The following is a 17,713-nucleotide window of genomic DNA, read 5'->3' as shown; positions in this document are numbered from 1 at the left end:
AACAAAATTATACTTTAATTGAAAAATATTATATAAAATTATTTTTAATATTTAGTATGTTTACTTATAATGATAAAATGGCTTTCTCATTTATAATTATGGAAAAATTTTCATAATTTTGTTTTTATTATGATTCACAGGTGATGCCTTAATATGTTAAATTTTCAAATGCAATTTGCACAATTCTGAATAAAAATACTTGATCATGCTAAGTTTAATGCTGTTTTGAGTTTTAAAAATTGATTTTTCAAGACAAGTCAGTCTAGATATTTGGGGCTTAAGTGAATGAATTCAAAAATCAGTTAACTCATGACTATATTTCTTTGGCTGAATAAAAAGGAATTAACTGTAATTTCTTTGAGGACAGTGTTGCAATAATAACTTTATTCAAAATAAGATTACAAATTTATTGATATTATGTAATACACAATAAAAGCATGCATATCCACATATAAATGGAAAGTTTTCATTTTCTTTCAAAAGATTGATTATGGATTTTCCAATTGTTTTCCATTCTTAAGCTTGATGTTTATTAATTAATGAATGTANTCAAATTTGTAAACTTTTATATATAAATAATTTATTCAAAAATTAGTGTTTATTTATATAAAGAGCTAATCAAAGCTGTAATAGTATAAAATTTTGTTATGGTTAATGACATGTAATATACAGTCATAATGCATTTCAAACTGTTACAATTTTGTAAACAAACACAATACAGACATTAAATATGAACCAAATTAAAGAGAAACTGTCAAAGTTTTTATTCATACGTTTAATAAAGTTTGATGTGTGCTCTAATGATTGCCCTGCAGATACCCAGGCAGTATTCAGTTTCTTCCCACAACAAAACAAAAAACATTAGGTATGATAAATAAGGTAGATTCCATGATCTGTTGTTTCAAGTGTTTAATATCATTAACTTATCCCATGTTGAATTTTTGTTGATGTTAAGACTAATGAAAATTCCACGTTTTAGAAAAAAAATAATCATGGCTATTGTATTGTCCAAAATTATTTTTTTATTTTGCACAAACAAAATAGACATATTAATAAATGTAAAAATTTAAAAAAAAATGATATTTTGGAAGTTAGTTTTAATATAAAAATTATGCTGACTAGCAAATTCTAGTGTCAAAAATGTCCTGACGCAGAAATGAGATATCTCAGGTTCATGGGTCAAGGTCATTATGTTTTGACTCAAGATATATTGAGAATACCAGGGAATAGGTTAATGCACACACTGTAAATGATTTGCTTGATATAATTACAAAAGTAAAAATCCAATAAGAAGAAGTTGAAAGAGTATGGTGGCTATGCCTTCCATCTTCCCCTTCCCATCTATTACTGTAGAAATGTCTCAAGGAACTCCTAAATAATGTTGGAAGACTTCAGAGGAACACCATCTTGCTGAAAATGACACTTTCACCCATAATTTATGTTATTGCATACAGTTCCAACATATCAAGATAGCTGTGGTATCTTGGCTAGTTGTGCATGCAATCATTCCCCTTCCCTATTTACAACAAACAGAATGTTAAAAAGAAACTAAGAATTGCTCTTAAATTTAGTACCTGTCTTATATAACATTGCAAGGAATTATTAGAGAGATGTGACAGTTTGAAACTTCAAAACTTTTTGGACATGCTGTACTGTACATTTTGTAGAGATGTACTCAGTGATAAGATATTGTTGCATAGTTATACCACTATACATAAATGATCTACAGAAGTTTAGGATAATTGACTTTTATGATTCTGAACAAACAAGTACACAAAAAATATAATAAAGAATGGAGTTTAAATTAATTATTATTATTTTTAATACTACTGTTAAATACTTACTGTTGCTTCCACATGAACTAAACCATGGCGAGAGACTGGGGCTAATGCAATGTTTTTGGGTTGTAATCCGTGAAGACGCCAAAATGCATCGGCTAACTGAATCATGAAATGTCCACTTCCTGTTCCATCTGATCCAGCTGATCTTTGTGGACTGCCAAGAGAATGGTGAGATGTATTGTGTGTCTGATGATGTCCTGGATTAGAACCATGGACAGGGGGCAAGTTTGAAATATCACCTGTATCTATATTTCCATTTTCAACCATTGTTTGATCTAGAATAAATATTAGTTTATATAAGATAATGGAAATTTATAAAAAAATAACTAGTAGTAATTAAAATATATAAAGAGTTTTAAGCTCTAATCTCAAATCGCTCCTTAAGTTGAACTGAATTGTTGGTCCCAGCAAACACTATATAATAATAATAATGTACAGTACATCTACTCCTAATATCAAACAAAATTTCACACATCTCAATGTTGTCCCCTTTAAGTCAAACTCAACAGGTGCTGACCTACCTAAGTTTTTATTAAGCTTGACAAATCCTTTTGGTGTATTGCCTGGTAAAACTGCTTAATATAGTTGAATAAGCAAGCCAATGATATATTTTCAAATTTACCAGAAAATTTGCTAAATATAGCTTTTCTGTAGTATCATCGAGTGATTTAGAAGTTATGTTCTCCATTCATTGGGAATATTAGTGGTTTTTTATGTCACAACTGACAAAGGACACTACAGTAGCAAAAATCTATTCACTTTTTTTTCCATCAGAAAATACTGATTTTCTCATGATTCACATTTCAATTTAGAGCAAAGTTCTTTGTTCATGGCAGCCAACTTGAATTTTGTCTTTGGTACTTTATGAACTTGCAAAGTCTTTTACATTAATAAAAATCTGTTTGCAATCCATTTTTTACTCTGAACAATTTATATAATGTATTATGCAAAATTTAATTTTTGAATAAATTCAATGTTTCATAGAGAGATAATTTTGTGATAAACCTAAATTCATGATATTTATTTAAATTATTATAATTATTATTACAGCTTCATATATTGTTCCAATAATGATTCAAATAAATATCATGGACTTAAATATACCACAGAACTGTATCCCTTATTCTACTGCTTTGTACTTTGTGTCCAAATAAAAATGTTTTTCATTTTCTATATAGCTCCACATGTAAAATAATACATGGTCATTTTTTGCTTCCTTCAAATTTGAGATTTAGAGGTTTTACTGTATTTATTATTTTAATATATACATTTATGAGTTCAATAAATTGATAATTTTAAATTATCAATTTCAAAGAATAATTTAACTAAAACAAAGTTTTTTTAAATATAAACAATAAATTGTCATGTTAAAAGCATGAGAGAATATGCTTTAAATTCTTTGGCATTCAAATTCCAAAACTATTTGCTGGATTGACTTTATGCTTTGTCATCATTATGTAGTGATCTTGTTTTTTGAAATTTCCCCAAGTATATCTGTCATGAAAGGCTGCCTTCATGTTCTCTCATCTTTGCTGTGGTATCTTGTTATGGGTGGTCTCAAGGGATTTTAATTAGCTTTAGGTTGTACACTCAGGATATGCAGACAATATTGTTCTGCTTTGTGTTGGGAAATTTCCTAACACTATCAAGACTTTCTTCAAAGATGCCTATGTAATGTGCAGAGCTGCTGCTAGTTTAACAGCTTAAGCATCAGTTCTGACAAAATGGTTATTGTTCATTTTACTCACAGAAGGACTTTGAGGAATTTTTCTGTGCCCTCACAGAGTTCAATTTTTTCTTCAGTCAAATATGTTGGGGTAATGCTTGACTCTAACCTTTTATGAATTTTGCAGCTGGAGATGATGCTAGATAATGTCAGATATATCTTCTGGTTATGCAGAACTACTCTTGGTAAATTTTGATGTCTGCAACCACATGTCCTACTTTGGATTTATTTTATGATAGTTTGACCTAAAATTGCCTATGCTGCCTTAATTTGGTGGCCTAAGATACTTTGAAAGAACTGTCAAATAAACTTGCAAAGTTTGCAGCATACTATATGCCTACTATATGGGATAACTACCCAGGGTCATGTTTATAATCCTAGGTAGTTCTCGAGGTTGTATTAAACCTTTCTTCCTTTACCTATTCACACACAGAAGAAAGAAGGATCCTTTACAGGCTGAAGTGTAATGGTCAGCTTACTTTCAGAGCATGCTCTTTTGATCAATTGTCTCTACTGAGAGACATTTTGAAGGAAGACATCTTTATTAATTCTGACAAAATGTTACCTTGGTTTAAATTTGACAAGCATTATTTGGTCTACTTTCCTAGTTTCTTTGACTGGAATTAGGGGTAGGGTGACCTTTCATCCACAGGATTTAGTCTGGTACACAGATGGATCCAAAACTAATACTGGCATGGAGACTGGCATTTGTGGAAGACTTATTTTTTGCATTATGCAAATTTCCTATAGTGTTTCAAGCTGAATATTAAGATGCTAGCTATTATTTAGTGTGTCTGCACTATTTTAAATTATTATTGTTTTCTATTTTATGAAAATTTTTATAATGATATTGGTTCAAATTCCTGTTAAAGTGAATCTCAGTAAAAAATTTATTATTAAAACTAAATGAATTAGAATAAAGTAAGAGAGTTATCTGAATTAAAAATTTTGATATATTATTTTAAATGTTTTAAAATATATTTTACCTCCTTCACTAGTTTCATCTACTAATGTTTGATCCTGTGATTCTGCAAATCTGACTAAATTTGATGGACGAGAAACAGCAACACCTCTAGCTATTGAGATCAAGCGATAAAAGGCTTCACCATCCATTTCTTCAGAAGGTTTTCCTTCACAATTAAGACATTGTAATACATAATTCAAAAGAGCTTGATCCTAAACAAAGTAAAAGTATGATTTGATCTATATACATGCCATTTTAAAAACTTATGAATATCTAAAGTCCATTTTATATTATAGAAAAGATTTTACTTCTATACAATATATAAAAATAAATTGATTCATTAGTTTACCATTTGTTTTCATAAAAGATAAGATGGAAAAAATCATTTACTTGTAGAGTTAGCAATGGAAAAAATTATATTAAGAGTTTTAAACACCAATAAAATGTCTAAAGTTTTTTCAGATATTAGCAATATAAATATTAATGAATTAAACTCATAAAATTAAATTGCTTAAAATACTTGAATTATCAACCAACGAGTAATGAATATTTCATTAATTACATAATATACAATGAGTAATTTTATAGTAGAGATGGTAATGCATCAGTAGAATACCTTCATATTTCAACAGCAAATATGAAATCAAAAGAAACATTTTTGGTTAGTTTATAAATCTTCAAATTTGTTATTCCTTCTTTTTGTTGTGTTTAGCCCATAAAATATTAGGCTTTATTATTAATTAAAATTTACAATTACAGTCTTAATAATTTCATGTTAAGCTTATTATATGTAGACAGCCTTTTTAAATTACTATTTTATATTATATTTGCCAAGATGCATTTTGGACCAATAGAAAAAAGCCAACTGAAGAGGGACCTTTGGTCTGAAATGACCAAAAGTCCCTCTTCAGTTTGGCTTTTTTAAAATTAAAATTTGAATATTTCAAAACAACTTTTTAAATGGTTTTTAAAAACATTGCTTACATGTTTCGATGTATCTGAAATAGTGATGGGACGATTAATCAGAATCAGAAAAATTGGACATTTTCTGGGTATCAGAACCGAGAAAATCTTGTCTGGATTCCTGATTCTTAAAAATGATTCTTCCACATTTAACAAGAAAAGGAATTATTTGTTTCAGTCAAAGATTAAATTTTTTAAAATTACAATATTAACAATCAAATATTAGTTTATTGGAAACTTTCATGTTGATAAAGCCCATGTGTGATGCCCCATATGTGAGATGATGTTTGTCACGGCAGAGTTTTCTTTTGTGAAGTCAGAGCAATGAGAGATTGCACTTAGCTGGTACTAATTGTCCTGTCCCCATTTTAGGGGAGATATGACTTGGGTTGCCATCTGGCCAGCATTGGACTGGCTTCACTAACAATCTGTATTCATATATATATATATATTACATTTTGCTTTTAATATATATATTAAAAGCAAAATGTTCTGTCATCACTACACAAATAACAAATTTTTAAAATTTGAATATTTCAAAACAAATTTTTAAATGGTTTTTAAAAACATTGTTTGATTTTAATTTTAATTAATTTGATTTTACTTTTGGTTTCAGTATAAAGACCAGAGTTTTAATTATTATTTTTAATAATTTTTATTTATTTAATTTTGCCTGCATTTTTTAACCCTTAATTACAACTTTTTTAATTGCAATTCTTTTTTTTTGCAACATAACTATAGAAATTGTTTTAGTGCTGTTTCACACAAAACTTAATCAAATTTAAATTAATTTTAATTTTTTTGGTAATTCCATAAATTTTTTGTTTCATAAATTTGTCTGCTTTTTAAAAATTTTAATTATATGCACGTTAACATTGATTGAATTATCACACTATCAAGTTTCAAATCAAGGCCAGCAGTTGCAAAAATATTTACCTGTAAGTGTCAGCAAAACAATTAAAATGTAAACAAAATTATACTTTAATTGAAAAATATTATATAAAATTATTTTTAATATTTAGTATGTTTACTTATAATGATAAAATGGCTTTCTCATTTATAATTATGGAAAAATTTTCATAATTTTGTTTTTATTATGATTCACAGGTGATGCCTTAATATGTTAAATTTTCAAATGCAATTTGCACAATTCTGAATAAAAATACTTGATCATGCTAAGTTTAATGCTGTTTTGAGTTTTAAAAATTGATTTTTCAAGACAAGTCAGTCTAGATATTTGGGGCTTAAGTGAATGAATTCAAAAATCAGTTAACTCATGACTATATTTCTTTGGCTGAATAAAAAGGAATTAACTGTAATTTCTTTGAGGACAGTGTTGCAATAATAACTTTATTCAAAATAAGATTACAAATTTATTGATATTATGTAATACACAATAAAAGCATGCATATCCACATATAAATGGAAAGTTTTCATTTTCTTTCAAAAGATTGATTATGGATTTTCCAATTGTTTTCCATTCTTAAGCTTGATGTTTATTAATTAATGAATGTACCATGCTTGCAATGTAAATTGTTAATTTTTATAAATTAAAATAAATTTTAGAAAGTATTCAAAAGAACTGGAATCAGGAATCATATTGGAATTGGGAGTTTTTGGCAGAACTGGAATCCAGAGAAATTTTGGTATTGTCCCATCACTAATCTGAATTATTATTATTATTATTATTTTTTTTTTTTTTATTTTTTTTAATGTAAGTTGAAGATAACTTTTTTCTAAAATAAATTTTTTGAAAGAAAATTCATTTAAATATTTATGAAAAGAAAAATGTTTGTATTTTATGAATAAACATTAAAAATAATTTAAAATTACAAAATAAACAGTTTTTTTAAGCAATCTCAGAGAAAAATTTGTTTTAAGAATGAAACACAGTAAGTTAAATTTTTATTAAATAGTTATATATAAAGTTAAAGTTTATTAATAAATTTAAAAAAGTGAAAAAAATATATGTAAAGCTTATAGAATATAATCAGCTTTTCTAAATAAACTATGTTCTTAGAATTAGACTTATATAAAAATTACATAATTTTAATTACTGTACTTACTTTATGGTTACTATATGCAGTCCTATTATTATGAAGAACAGCAAGTAATGCTTTCACATGCTGATGTACTGCAGGAGGCGTAGGAAGGGTCAACATTTGAGTAGCCATTTCAAGAGCTGCAGTCTTTAAATTATCCTTCTCTTCTGTCAATGCTCTTACAGAAAAGCATCCATCTAATAATTCCATACTACTTCCTACTAATCTAAAATAAAAATTTCATGAATTATAGCAAATTATTACTATTTGAATTTTCTTGGCTAATCATTTATGTATATAATATATTTTAAAATGTCAACATAAACCTGAGAAATTTAAAAACTCAAATGTTCAGAAAATCAGAATAATGCATTAAGCAAAATAACTTAAAAGCAACATGCCATGAATAATTAATATTTACAAACTGTCAATTTTAATTGAGGTAACACCAGATGAGAAATACAAACAATTCAAACTAAATGCATTTGTTATATTGGTATTATAACAGTTTCAAAATTATAGTATATATGTTACCGGCCAAACCCAATTTCAGGCCAAACTAGTTTATCCTACGCGTGTCAGGATATACTAGTTTAGCCTAGGACAATCTAGTTTGACCTAAATACTTTATGCTTAACTAGTTTGTCCTAGCCAAACTGATTCAGAATTATTATTTAAGTCAGGCCTGGACAACCCAAATTGTTTTGCAGGCCACTTTAATCACGCGTAACATTACAATGGGCCACAATTTAGGTAAACATGCTTTTAAAAAAGTAAAACAAATACAAAATGAATAAGATTACATTGTTATACCAAGAGTTCATACTTGCACTTGCACATTATAACAATGAAACATGCAAATTTTCATTTATTTAATTGTTTTGGTATACACAAAATGGAAAATGAAAGTTTTAATAGATATATAATGTTGCTTAGCATGCCACACAATTTAATGTGACGGGTCGTGCGTTGGCCAGGCCTGATTTAAGTATATTAATGGTTAAAATAAAATTAAAAGGCAATCAATTAGATGAACAAACATTTATTCAAACATAGTCTACTTAATTATAAAAAACAATATTGATTAGAAGTGACACAACACTTGTACTAAACTATAAAATAAAATAAGCTAATCAGTACTTATCAGTTTGTATTTTTTCATTAAGCCATGCACTTTTAAAGGTAATTAACTTTCGAAAATATTTTCAAAAATTCAAATGAAATAATAAAAATAACTTTTAAAGTGAAACTAAAATTAAAAATGAACTTGTTTGTTTTGTGTTTCTTAGTGTAACATATAAAATATTTAATCCTTTATTTATTTTTTACAGGGTTAAAGTGTGGTTACAGGGTTAACAGGTGGGTTAAAGTGTATCTAGGTAACCCCAATGGCGGCACTTTGGACTGTTTGTGCTCCCGTAAGACTCCTCCTGAGGGGAGCCGCTGGTAGGCCGCCCATTGTTTAATGTCACTAGTTAGTGATTCACGGTAGTTCTTGAACAAAAGAAAAAAGGAAACGTCTACTAAAAATGTAGTTAACCTAACCAAATCAACCTAACCAAAGCACCACCATTGGAGTTACCTAGGTACACTTTAACCACCAGGTGTACTGTGGTGGCATTTTGAATTACACAAAATCATTTTTTTTACACTGGCACCTATTTGTAGTACATAAATCAGTTCAGCTTAGGTCAAACTGGGATAAACTAGATTATCCTAGGCTAAACTAGTATATCCTGACATGTGTAGGACAAACTAGTTTGGCCTGAAATCAGGTTTGGTCGGTAACATATATAAATGGAACAAGTTGATGACTAAATTAGGCTCATGTTCAAAATTAAATGCAAGTACACACAAACGTAAGTACTGTACATGGCAAAAATGCAGAAATGAACAGCCCTCCATCACAACAAATCATCCAAATGCCTTCTATGAGAATTGCATAAGCCACTCGTGTATCAAACATTTCCTCACTGTCAGCAGTTGTAGCAGACAATTTTTTGACAAAAATGATTTCACTGTATAAATAGCACATTACATTTTTTCAGACGGATGTACTGCTATCATGTCTCATTTGCATGACACTTGCATGATAAGATGTAACTTTGCTGATTTACATATGATGAAAATTTCAGGTACTCGCATTGCATGATGTTGATTTTATACAGGTTTTGTTTGTGTTGCTTTAATTTTGGACACTTTTATATAAAGAGGATTTTGTTTTCTTTATATTGTATGAAAAAGAAACATGTAAATTTAGAAAATAAGGATTAAAATAGTAAAATATTTTAATAAAATAAAATATAGATAATAAATACATATAACAAATTTATTTTAATTATAATAAATCAATTAAAATTTTTAAGCAATTACAGTAAGTTCTAAATTAATCTTTCATAACCAACCAACACAATTTGAAATTACATAAATACATGAATAGAAATTAAGTACACTATTTTGCACTGCATGTTTTGGGCTTTCATTGTCTATACTCAGCTGATGATAAACAGCAAAAAACCAACATACTCTTACACTCTTTTATTCTCATATTCTTACCAAACATCACCTTCAAAAAATGCGTTGCAAATTTTGATGAATAAATATGGTGTTTACAAATTATTCATTGATTAGTGACAAAGGATTCATCTAGAATTTATAATATAAAAAAAGAAAAAATAACATTGTTCCAGTTAAAAATAAATTACAATACAGATAAAAATATTATATTAAAGCTAGCATTTTGTGTGCATTGAATCATGTAACAGAATAAATATATATTTCTGGTTGAATGTTGAAGTTATTTTCTAAAGATTATGTTGAAAATAAAGAATTTTAAATAATATTAAATAAATAAAAAAACCTTAATAAAATTTAAAAATATATAACTGTCGTCACAAAAATTTCAAAGCTTGATTAAATTTGCAGAATGCAATTTTTGAAGTCATAGCCAAAGGTAATCTATAATCTTCTAAATTTAGTTTTAGAGTTTTGAATAATAATAATAAACAGAAAACACAAGTGTCTTAACTCATCTTCAAGCATACATGCATTAAAAAAAAATCAAATTTAACAGTTCTAACAACAATTTTTCAAATTTAAACAATTACTAAAAGTTCCAAATGAAGCTCACAAAGAGAGAAATTCATTTACTCTACCAGACTGAGATTAAAGCTTGTCTCTGTTTATATGATCTAGGTTTGGTCTGTATTCTATGTATTAAATAAAACACAGATAAATGATATAATTATTACTAAAAAAAGTTTAGTAGTAAAATAAGATAAATAGTTAAAATAACAGTTATGTGTAAATAAATGATGAAAACTAATATATTTTATAATTTAAAACGAATATTAAAAAACTAAAATTTCAGTGAAAATATGCAATTTTTTCCTTACACTTCTGTAACAATCACTAAGGAATAATAATATGCTGTCACTATTAGAAATTATTGATAGGTTCCATCAAGATCAAAACATTTGTTTTAATTTTTAAAAAAGTGTTGATATTTTGAAAAGCTTGAATATTTTACAGAAATTTTTTTCCTTATTCCACTTCCTACTGAAAGCCACTGCTTTTAGTAAATAACTATTAATAGAATTAAGTTGATTTGTTATAATCAACTTAATTCTATTAATATGCATTTATGGTTTCTTTGTGATAAATTTATTATTTAAGATTATGCTTTATTAAAAGTTTTAATTGCTAACAATCTTCAAGAACTAAGAAACTTATTTTGACAAATATTTGTTAATCATTAATTGAGTAAAATTTTGTACATTTACCTATCAAGAGGTGTTAAAGGTAAAGGAGCAGCAGGAATACCATCTACATCCATACCGACAATTGAGTAACCTCCTTGAGCATTTGAACCAGTTGCTGTTGTGAAATCATCACTATCTTCAGGCCATCCAAATGCTTCCTTAGTTCTGCCATAAATTTTTATTGAGTCGACCATAGTTACACCTGCAGGATCAGAACTAGCTCCAAAGATTATTGTCAGTTTTTTATCAGCAGTTAATGATTCCTCTCGTGTAAATGGAAAATCATACCAACGGTTACGGGTAAGAGAAGCTTGTATGGTGCGTCCAAAAATTTCTATGTATGAAGGAAATCTTTGAATATCCTGACTACCAATTAAAATACGTGCACCAACCATAACCATTGATGAATCAGAATTATAAACTTCAATTTGAAAGCCTGCAGGTTTAGTGCTTGCAATGTAAAGACCTGTTGTGTTTAATCTATGTTTTGCTTGCTGCACATTATAAACTTGTAATACATCGTTACCTCCAAATTCAACATCGGGCATTGCAGTACAATGTTCGAAAAAATCTATTGGAAAAGAAATTACTCCTGTGGGGCGACCACTTTTTGTAGCTTTTTTTTTCTTAGATGGTTTTAAATGAGTAGGCACGGTAGTAGGCTGAAAGGCAGGCATCAACCAATATCCAGTTTGATCCTGATTAGCCATATATATTCTCAAACTACCATCTTCACAGAGTAATATTAGTGTAGTACGCATTTCTCCACATGATATTGAATGACGAATTGCAACCATATCAGTAATTTTTGATTTAGCAGTGAGAAATTTAATTTCCTGAACTAATACTGCATCGGGTTTAACCATAAGTATTACTGGATTATTAGAAGTTTGTAACTGAGCTAATATTAATCCAGGATGATGAGGAACTTCTGACCATTGACAAAGTGGTTGAGGTGTAGGTTTTGTACTACTTCCACTTCCATTAGAAGATTTAAGTTGCACATAGAACACATTAGTTAATTCTGATACGACTTGAGGGAATGGAGAAATAAAACTTTTTCCTTGAGAATAACTAAAAAATAATAATTGTAAAGTGTGGGAATAATAAATGGACACACCTCCACCACCAATTGTTCCATTTGAATCCTAAAATAAAAATAAAAAAAATTATTAATATTTATTAAAAGTTTTAATAATATAGAATTAAAATCTTAAACTTTTTTGTAAGAATCAAATAATTATTTTATATATATTTAGAAATGGCATCATTCACATATGAGGATCAAGATTGTATACAAAACTCAACAAAAACTGAAATGAATAAATGAGTTATGCCAAGTGTTGATTATTATGCTGCATTGCGGTTTTGAAAAACTAATTATTTTAAATTAAGCATTCTTCCCATTCTCAGAATCAAGGAATTCTGAAAATGAGAATAGTTATTGAATCTGTGATAATTGAAGAATATATGATTTTAAAAAAATTTTAAGTTTCAATTTTCAAAAATTCATTTTAAAAACTTGGTTTCAATTCCTACAATGAAACTTAACAGGATATTCATTTATTTTTGGAAATCACTTTTTATGCTGCCTGCTGTTTTAATCTGTGTACCAGTGATGAGTAACCTTTTCTGGATGTGAGATGCAAGGGAAGATTGTAGGCTTCTGGAAGTTTGCATATATTTTTTCTTAGAGTTGCAGGCTTTAAGTGTGCTGGTACAATCATACTTCATAACTACCAGTGCACTAGATACTAAAATAATGTATGATAATGATGTGCAAACTAGTAATATACACAGTTTATTCTCATCTTTTTACTGATTATGTTCAATTTGAATGTTCTTTGTCATAAATATCAGCTTAATTAGGATTGAATAATGGCATGAGGCAGAAAGTAGGAAAATAAAATTACTTTGCCAAAGCACTGGGAGTTGCATATTAAGACCTTGCATGCCACCGGTTGGTCATGACACGTATATACTGTGGAAATATTGATTGTTCAAAGTTGATAAAACCAGGGGTCTTTCAGATATTCCAGAAATTTGTTTCTATGTGCTTTGTTTACATCAACATTGTGCATTTAAAGTTTCATGAACTATAAATACTAATACAATTACAGAATTTGAAGGTAAATGAATTTACTCAAAATCTAGCATAATATCAAGTATATGACAGTTTCATGGCACTACAACTGACATTTGATAGAGATTTCTAGTTACATGGAGAGTTTGGTCTCTGTGGTATGTACAATGTTACATGTTCTAGTTTTTGTTTGGTTTTGAAATCATTTTCGATAATCCAAAATTTCAGATAATTGTGATTTGAGTAATTGAGTTTCTACTGTAGTTAAAATATAAAATATTGATAAAACTGATTATTTCAATAGTTCTTCCCTCTAAATTTATTAAATTATAAATGTTTTTTATTCTGTAAATTATTTATTAAATCTTTAATTTTTGTATAGATAACAGATTAAAATACACAACAGTGAGAAAATATTTTTAAATTTGCATGTTCTGGCAAGAAATTACTCTAAAAATATTTAAAGATTTTGGTCTTCTAGATGAAATCTGATTTTCTACTATTACTAGAAGACATATTTGGACAATGCAATTTTTGTGCAGAAGTGAAAATGAATTTCAGCATTTATTTTAATTTGTATGAAATGCTATTTCAACTGTTTTATTTCATATTTTGATACCAGAAGTAATGTGACTAAACTATAAATGCTTCTTCTATAGAAATACTATATTAATAAAGTGATTATATATACATAGTTTATAAAACTTACAGTTAATTCAGAATGAGTTACTTCCAAGATATTAGTTACATAAAAAGGTCCATGTTTGGCTGAACTTTCTTCCACCATTGGCTGATAATATATATGTCCGGCAGAAGACATGAGCATCATGTGACGTTGACCATCTTCAGAAAATACAAAACAACAATCTCGTATTTTACCACTAGGTAGTAGGAAAAAAAATTGAGGACTTAATGCATCATGGCATAAATTATATATTTTCACAAATTCAGCAGTAACTAAAGCAAGTTCTGTTTGAGAACCAGGTAACCATAAAGCCTGTAAATAAAAAACAAATTTGTTTTTAAATTTTACACAAATACTATGCAGCAGGAAACTTTTATTAAAGTGTAGTTTCAGGAAATCTCTATTGATGTAAAGAAACTACACTTTACATCTAAATATTCAAAACACTTAAAAACAATTAAAAATTCAGAAATTTATTAAATATTAAATGTCTTTGAACTTGCCAGTTCCCTCTTCAGATCAGTGTTATAAACTAAGAACATATTATTTTGTAATAAAGTAAGTTTTAAATAAAATTCCATATGATCTTAACATCTTAAATGATCAATTTCACTTTACACATTATAACATAATATAAATTTTACTTGAAATTTTATTTTATGTTCTTTATTTGTAATAATGATTTAGAATAGTATTGGTAAGTCTCAAAAATGTTTTAAAATTAACATCATTTGCATAAACAAACATTTTCCATAATGCCAATAGACAGTTTTGTTGTTAATTTTGTAACATTACTTGGTGTCTAGTGTTTTTACATTTTATAACCCAAAAACATTTATTGTTTCACTTGAAAACTGTACATTTTAAGGAATAAATAAAAGATTTGCTGCTATAAATATTTAAAGTAAATTTTATGTTCATATATAACAAACCAATAGAATATTTGCTTTTACTTATGTTTATTCTAAGTTGTATCTAAATTTTTTATTTTCTATGTAATTAAACACCATTTTTAGGTAAAACTTTTTCATTTAACATTTACTGTTCAATAACTTTCTGACTTCTTGATATTATTTAAATGTTTTTCAATATTTAAACATTATATCATCATTGTGATATTACAAAATTTTATTTTTCAATTCTTTTTTATTAATATTCTAGTTTTAAACATACCAAAATCAAAATTCATTCCATTTTTTAGATTTATCTATCTGTTACCATTAAAAAAAACAATGAAAATTAAATAATTTTAATTATTTAAAAATATTAAAGACTAATGTAGGAAAAATGTAAATATTAAAATTAAGGTGTTTTTTATTCAAGCTATTTTTAAATATTTTTTTATGCAATTTGAAATAATTATTATATTAACAGCCAAATTTGAAAATTTTCATTAAAAATTATTTAATTGTGGTATTTTCCATTCATTATGAGATTCAATATAATAGAGCATTAATATAAGAAATTTTCAATTTATAATTAAATTTTTCTGTAACAGAAATAATAAAATCAAATTACTTTTATGATATAATTTCCAGATTCAAGTTGTGGATGCAAAACAAGATGATCCAACACTGATCCTGAACTAGTAAAAGTTAATATATGGCAATCCTATAGAAAATTAAAATAATAGTTTAGTTATAATCAGTAAAATTTTATTGAATTCCTCCTATATTAAATAAGCAATCATTATTATTTTTTATTAAATAAACTAATTATTTACTCTTCTCTTAATTATTATGACATTTTATTTATTTACTAATAACACTTCCATATTAATATAAAATAACAAAATTACAATTTAAAATGTAAGTGTCATATTTATTTTATTAACTTGAAAATACTTTTAAACTTGGTAATTAGTCATGAGCTGTAGAAAGTTGGGAACAACACACTTAAAAACTTTTTCAGTTTTAAACAGCTATTTATATAGCTGTTTAAAACTGAACAGCTATTATAGTTTTCAGCCCAATTTACAAGCCTAATTCAGTTAGAAGCCATTCCAAAGACAAAAGAGCTTTGTTGAGTTCTAAAGTGGAACAATTTGAATTATTCTATTTTATTTTCAATATGTATAATTTAATCCATACAATATTTTTAAATTTAAACCTTTTTATATATATTAATACATATCTTAATGAAAGTATCAATTAAGCATATAATGAGAAAGCTTACGAAAATTCACAAGAAAATATAAATCTTTATTCATCATATATAACACAACTTGATGTGTATGACAAAATGTTTATTTCTCTGTGGGAAAAAATAAAATAAAATAGAATACACTACTTTTGTTATGTTTTAGCATTTAGTTGGACTTCCTTGAAATTTATAACTGCGTCAAGTCTATGGGAAAGTGACCCCAAGAATTTTGCACTTTAACCTGAACTTATTTGAGATCAAATATTTTTACGTTTTTGCTTTAGAACAGTAAGATTTAATGGTTTTTCTCTTCTAATTATTTCTTTACATAACTGCACAAATTTCTGATCATGTTCAAATCAGGGGAAATGGCTAACCACTTCACAACCTCTATGTTGAAAAAAATTCATTGTCCAATTATGACTATGCCATTCAACTGGAACCACTCAGTTGTTACTTTCATATTATTTGGAGCTGCTAGATCATGTTGAAAGATAGTTTCTTTTTGGATTAGACTGTTGAAACTATATGATAACAGTTACGTTAAAATAGCATATAACAAACTGTATAAATCAGGTTTAATGATGGATAATTATAAATATAACTGATCATTGGCATTGAACAATCTGTTAGATCAACACAGCTTCTTATTTCTATGGTTGTCTAAAGATCTTCATTTGATCAAAAGTTATCAAACATTAATTATAAAAGTGTGTTGCAAATAGAACATACAAGAAGATTGATCTTTGTTGAAAAAGAACAAGCATTTTCAATTCTATTGTATTTTTAAAACAACTTATATGTGTAAGGATTATTTGTCTTGGATATAAATTATCATGTAAAACAACTTATTCTACAGCTGTGATGTGTTCAAAATTATATTATAATGTATAACATTAGACTAATAATAGACCCGGAGAGAATTTGCAGTAACTATAGTTTGCAAATGTATGAAACTTGGGAACATGTATGTCTTCTTTCACTGTATCAAATTTAAAACAAATAAGAAAAAGTATTTGACAAGATTTAAATCCTGAAAAAATATAATTAATTTATTGCATTTTTAAAAAAATGATTATTTTAATGTGTTTTATTTTGTGTTTCCTGCACTAAGCTATTTAATTAATTTGTTAAATTTTACTAATTTCAGATTTACATAATATGTATAAAAATAATTATTATTATGTTTTATTAAGCTATTATATTAATTTGTTAAATTGTACTAATTTCAATTTTTATGTAAAACTTTAACCCTCTTGTAACAAACTAAGATTCATACAATAAAGAATTAAATTGAATTAAAATATTTATTTCTTGTTATTTCCAATTTTTATTGTTCTATTTGCATAAATTTAAAATGATATGTATTACATGATGTGAAATAACTCATCTTCTAAAAGGGGTAACGAGTATCTGTCTTTTGTTTACAATGATTCAGATTACACTTCAATGTTCTAATTTTATGTCACAGGAAAGAACATATTCCTTTTTTTTTTTTTTTTTTAA

At 27.0% G+C, this 17,713-nt stretch overlaps 1 protein-coding gene across 1 annotated transcript in view; it reads right to left on the bottom strand.

Moving 5' to 3' along the window:
• LOC111625635 (E3 ubiquitin-protein ligase UBR4-like) overlaps positions 1–17,713 on the bottom strand; it is a gene marked incomplete at its 3' end in the record, with an annotated part of 184,449 nt that overhangs the window by 45,064 nt on the left and 121,672 nt on the right. Inside the window, exons 47-52 of the mRNA XM_023368838.1 lie at positions 15,584–15,676; positions 14,090–14,377; positions 11,319–12,445; positions 7,561–7,762; positions 4,554–4,743; positions 1,845–2,116 (exon numbers count right to left, since the gene is read on the bottom strand). Coding sequence (XP_023224606.1) covers positions 1,845–2,116; positions 4,554–4,743; positions 7,561–7,762; positions 11,319–12,445; positions 14,090–14,377; positions 15,584–15,676 — 2,172 coding nt within the window. The remainder of the gene's footprint in view (positions 1–1,844; positions 2,117–4,553; positions 4,744–7,560; positions 7,763–11,318; positions 12,446–14,089; positions 14,378–15,583; positions 15,677–17,713) is intronic.

This window comes from Centruroides sculpturatus, unplaced genomic scaffold (assembly GCF_000671375.1).
Source record: "Centruroides sculpturatus isolate CEXI.00-Female unplaced genomic scaffold, Cexi_2.0 scaffold356, whole genome shotgun sequence".
Lineage (NCBI taxonomy): Eukaryota > Metazoa > Arthropoda > Arachnida > Scorpiones > Buthidae > Centruroides > Centruroides sculpturatus.
This window is presented reverse-complemented; position numbering and strand designations above follow the sequence as displayed.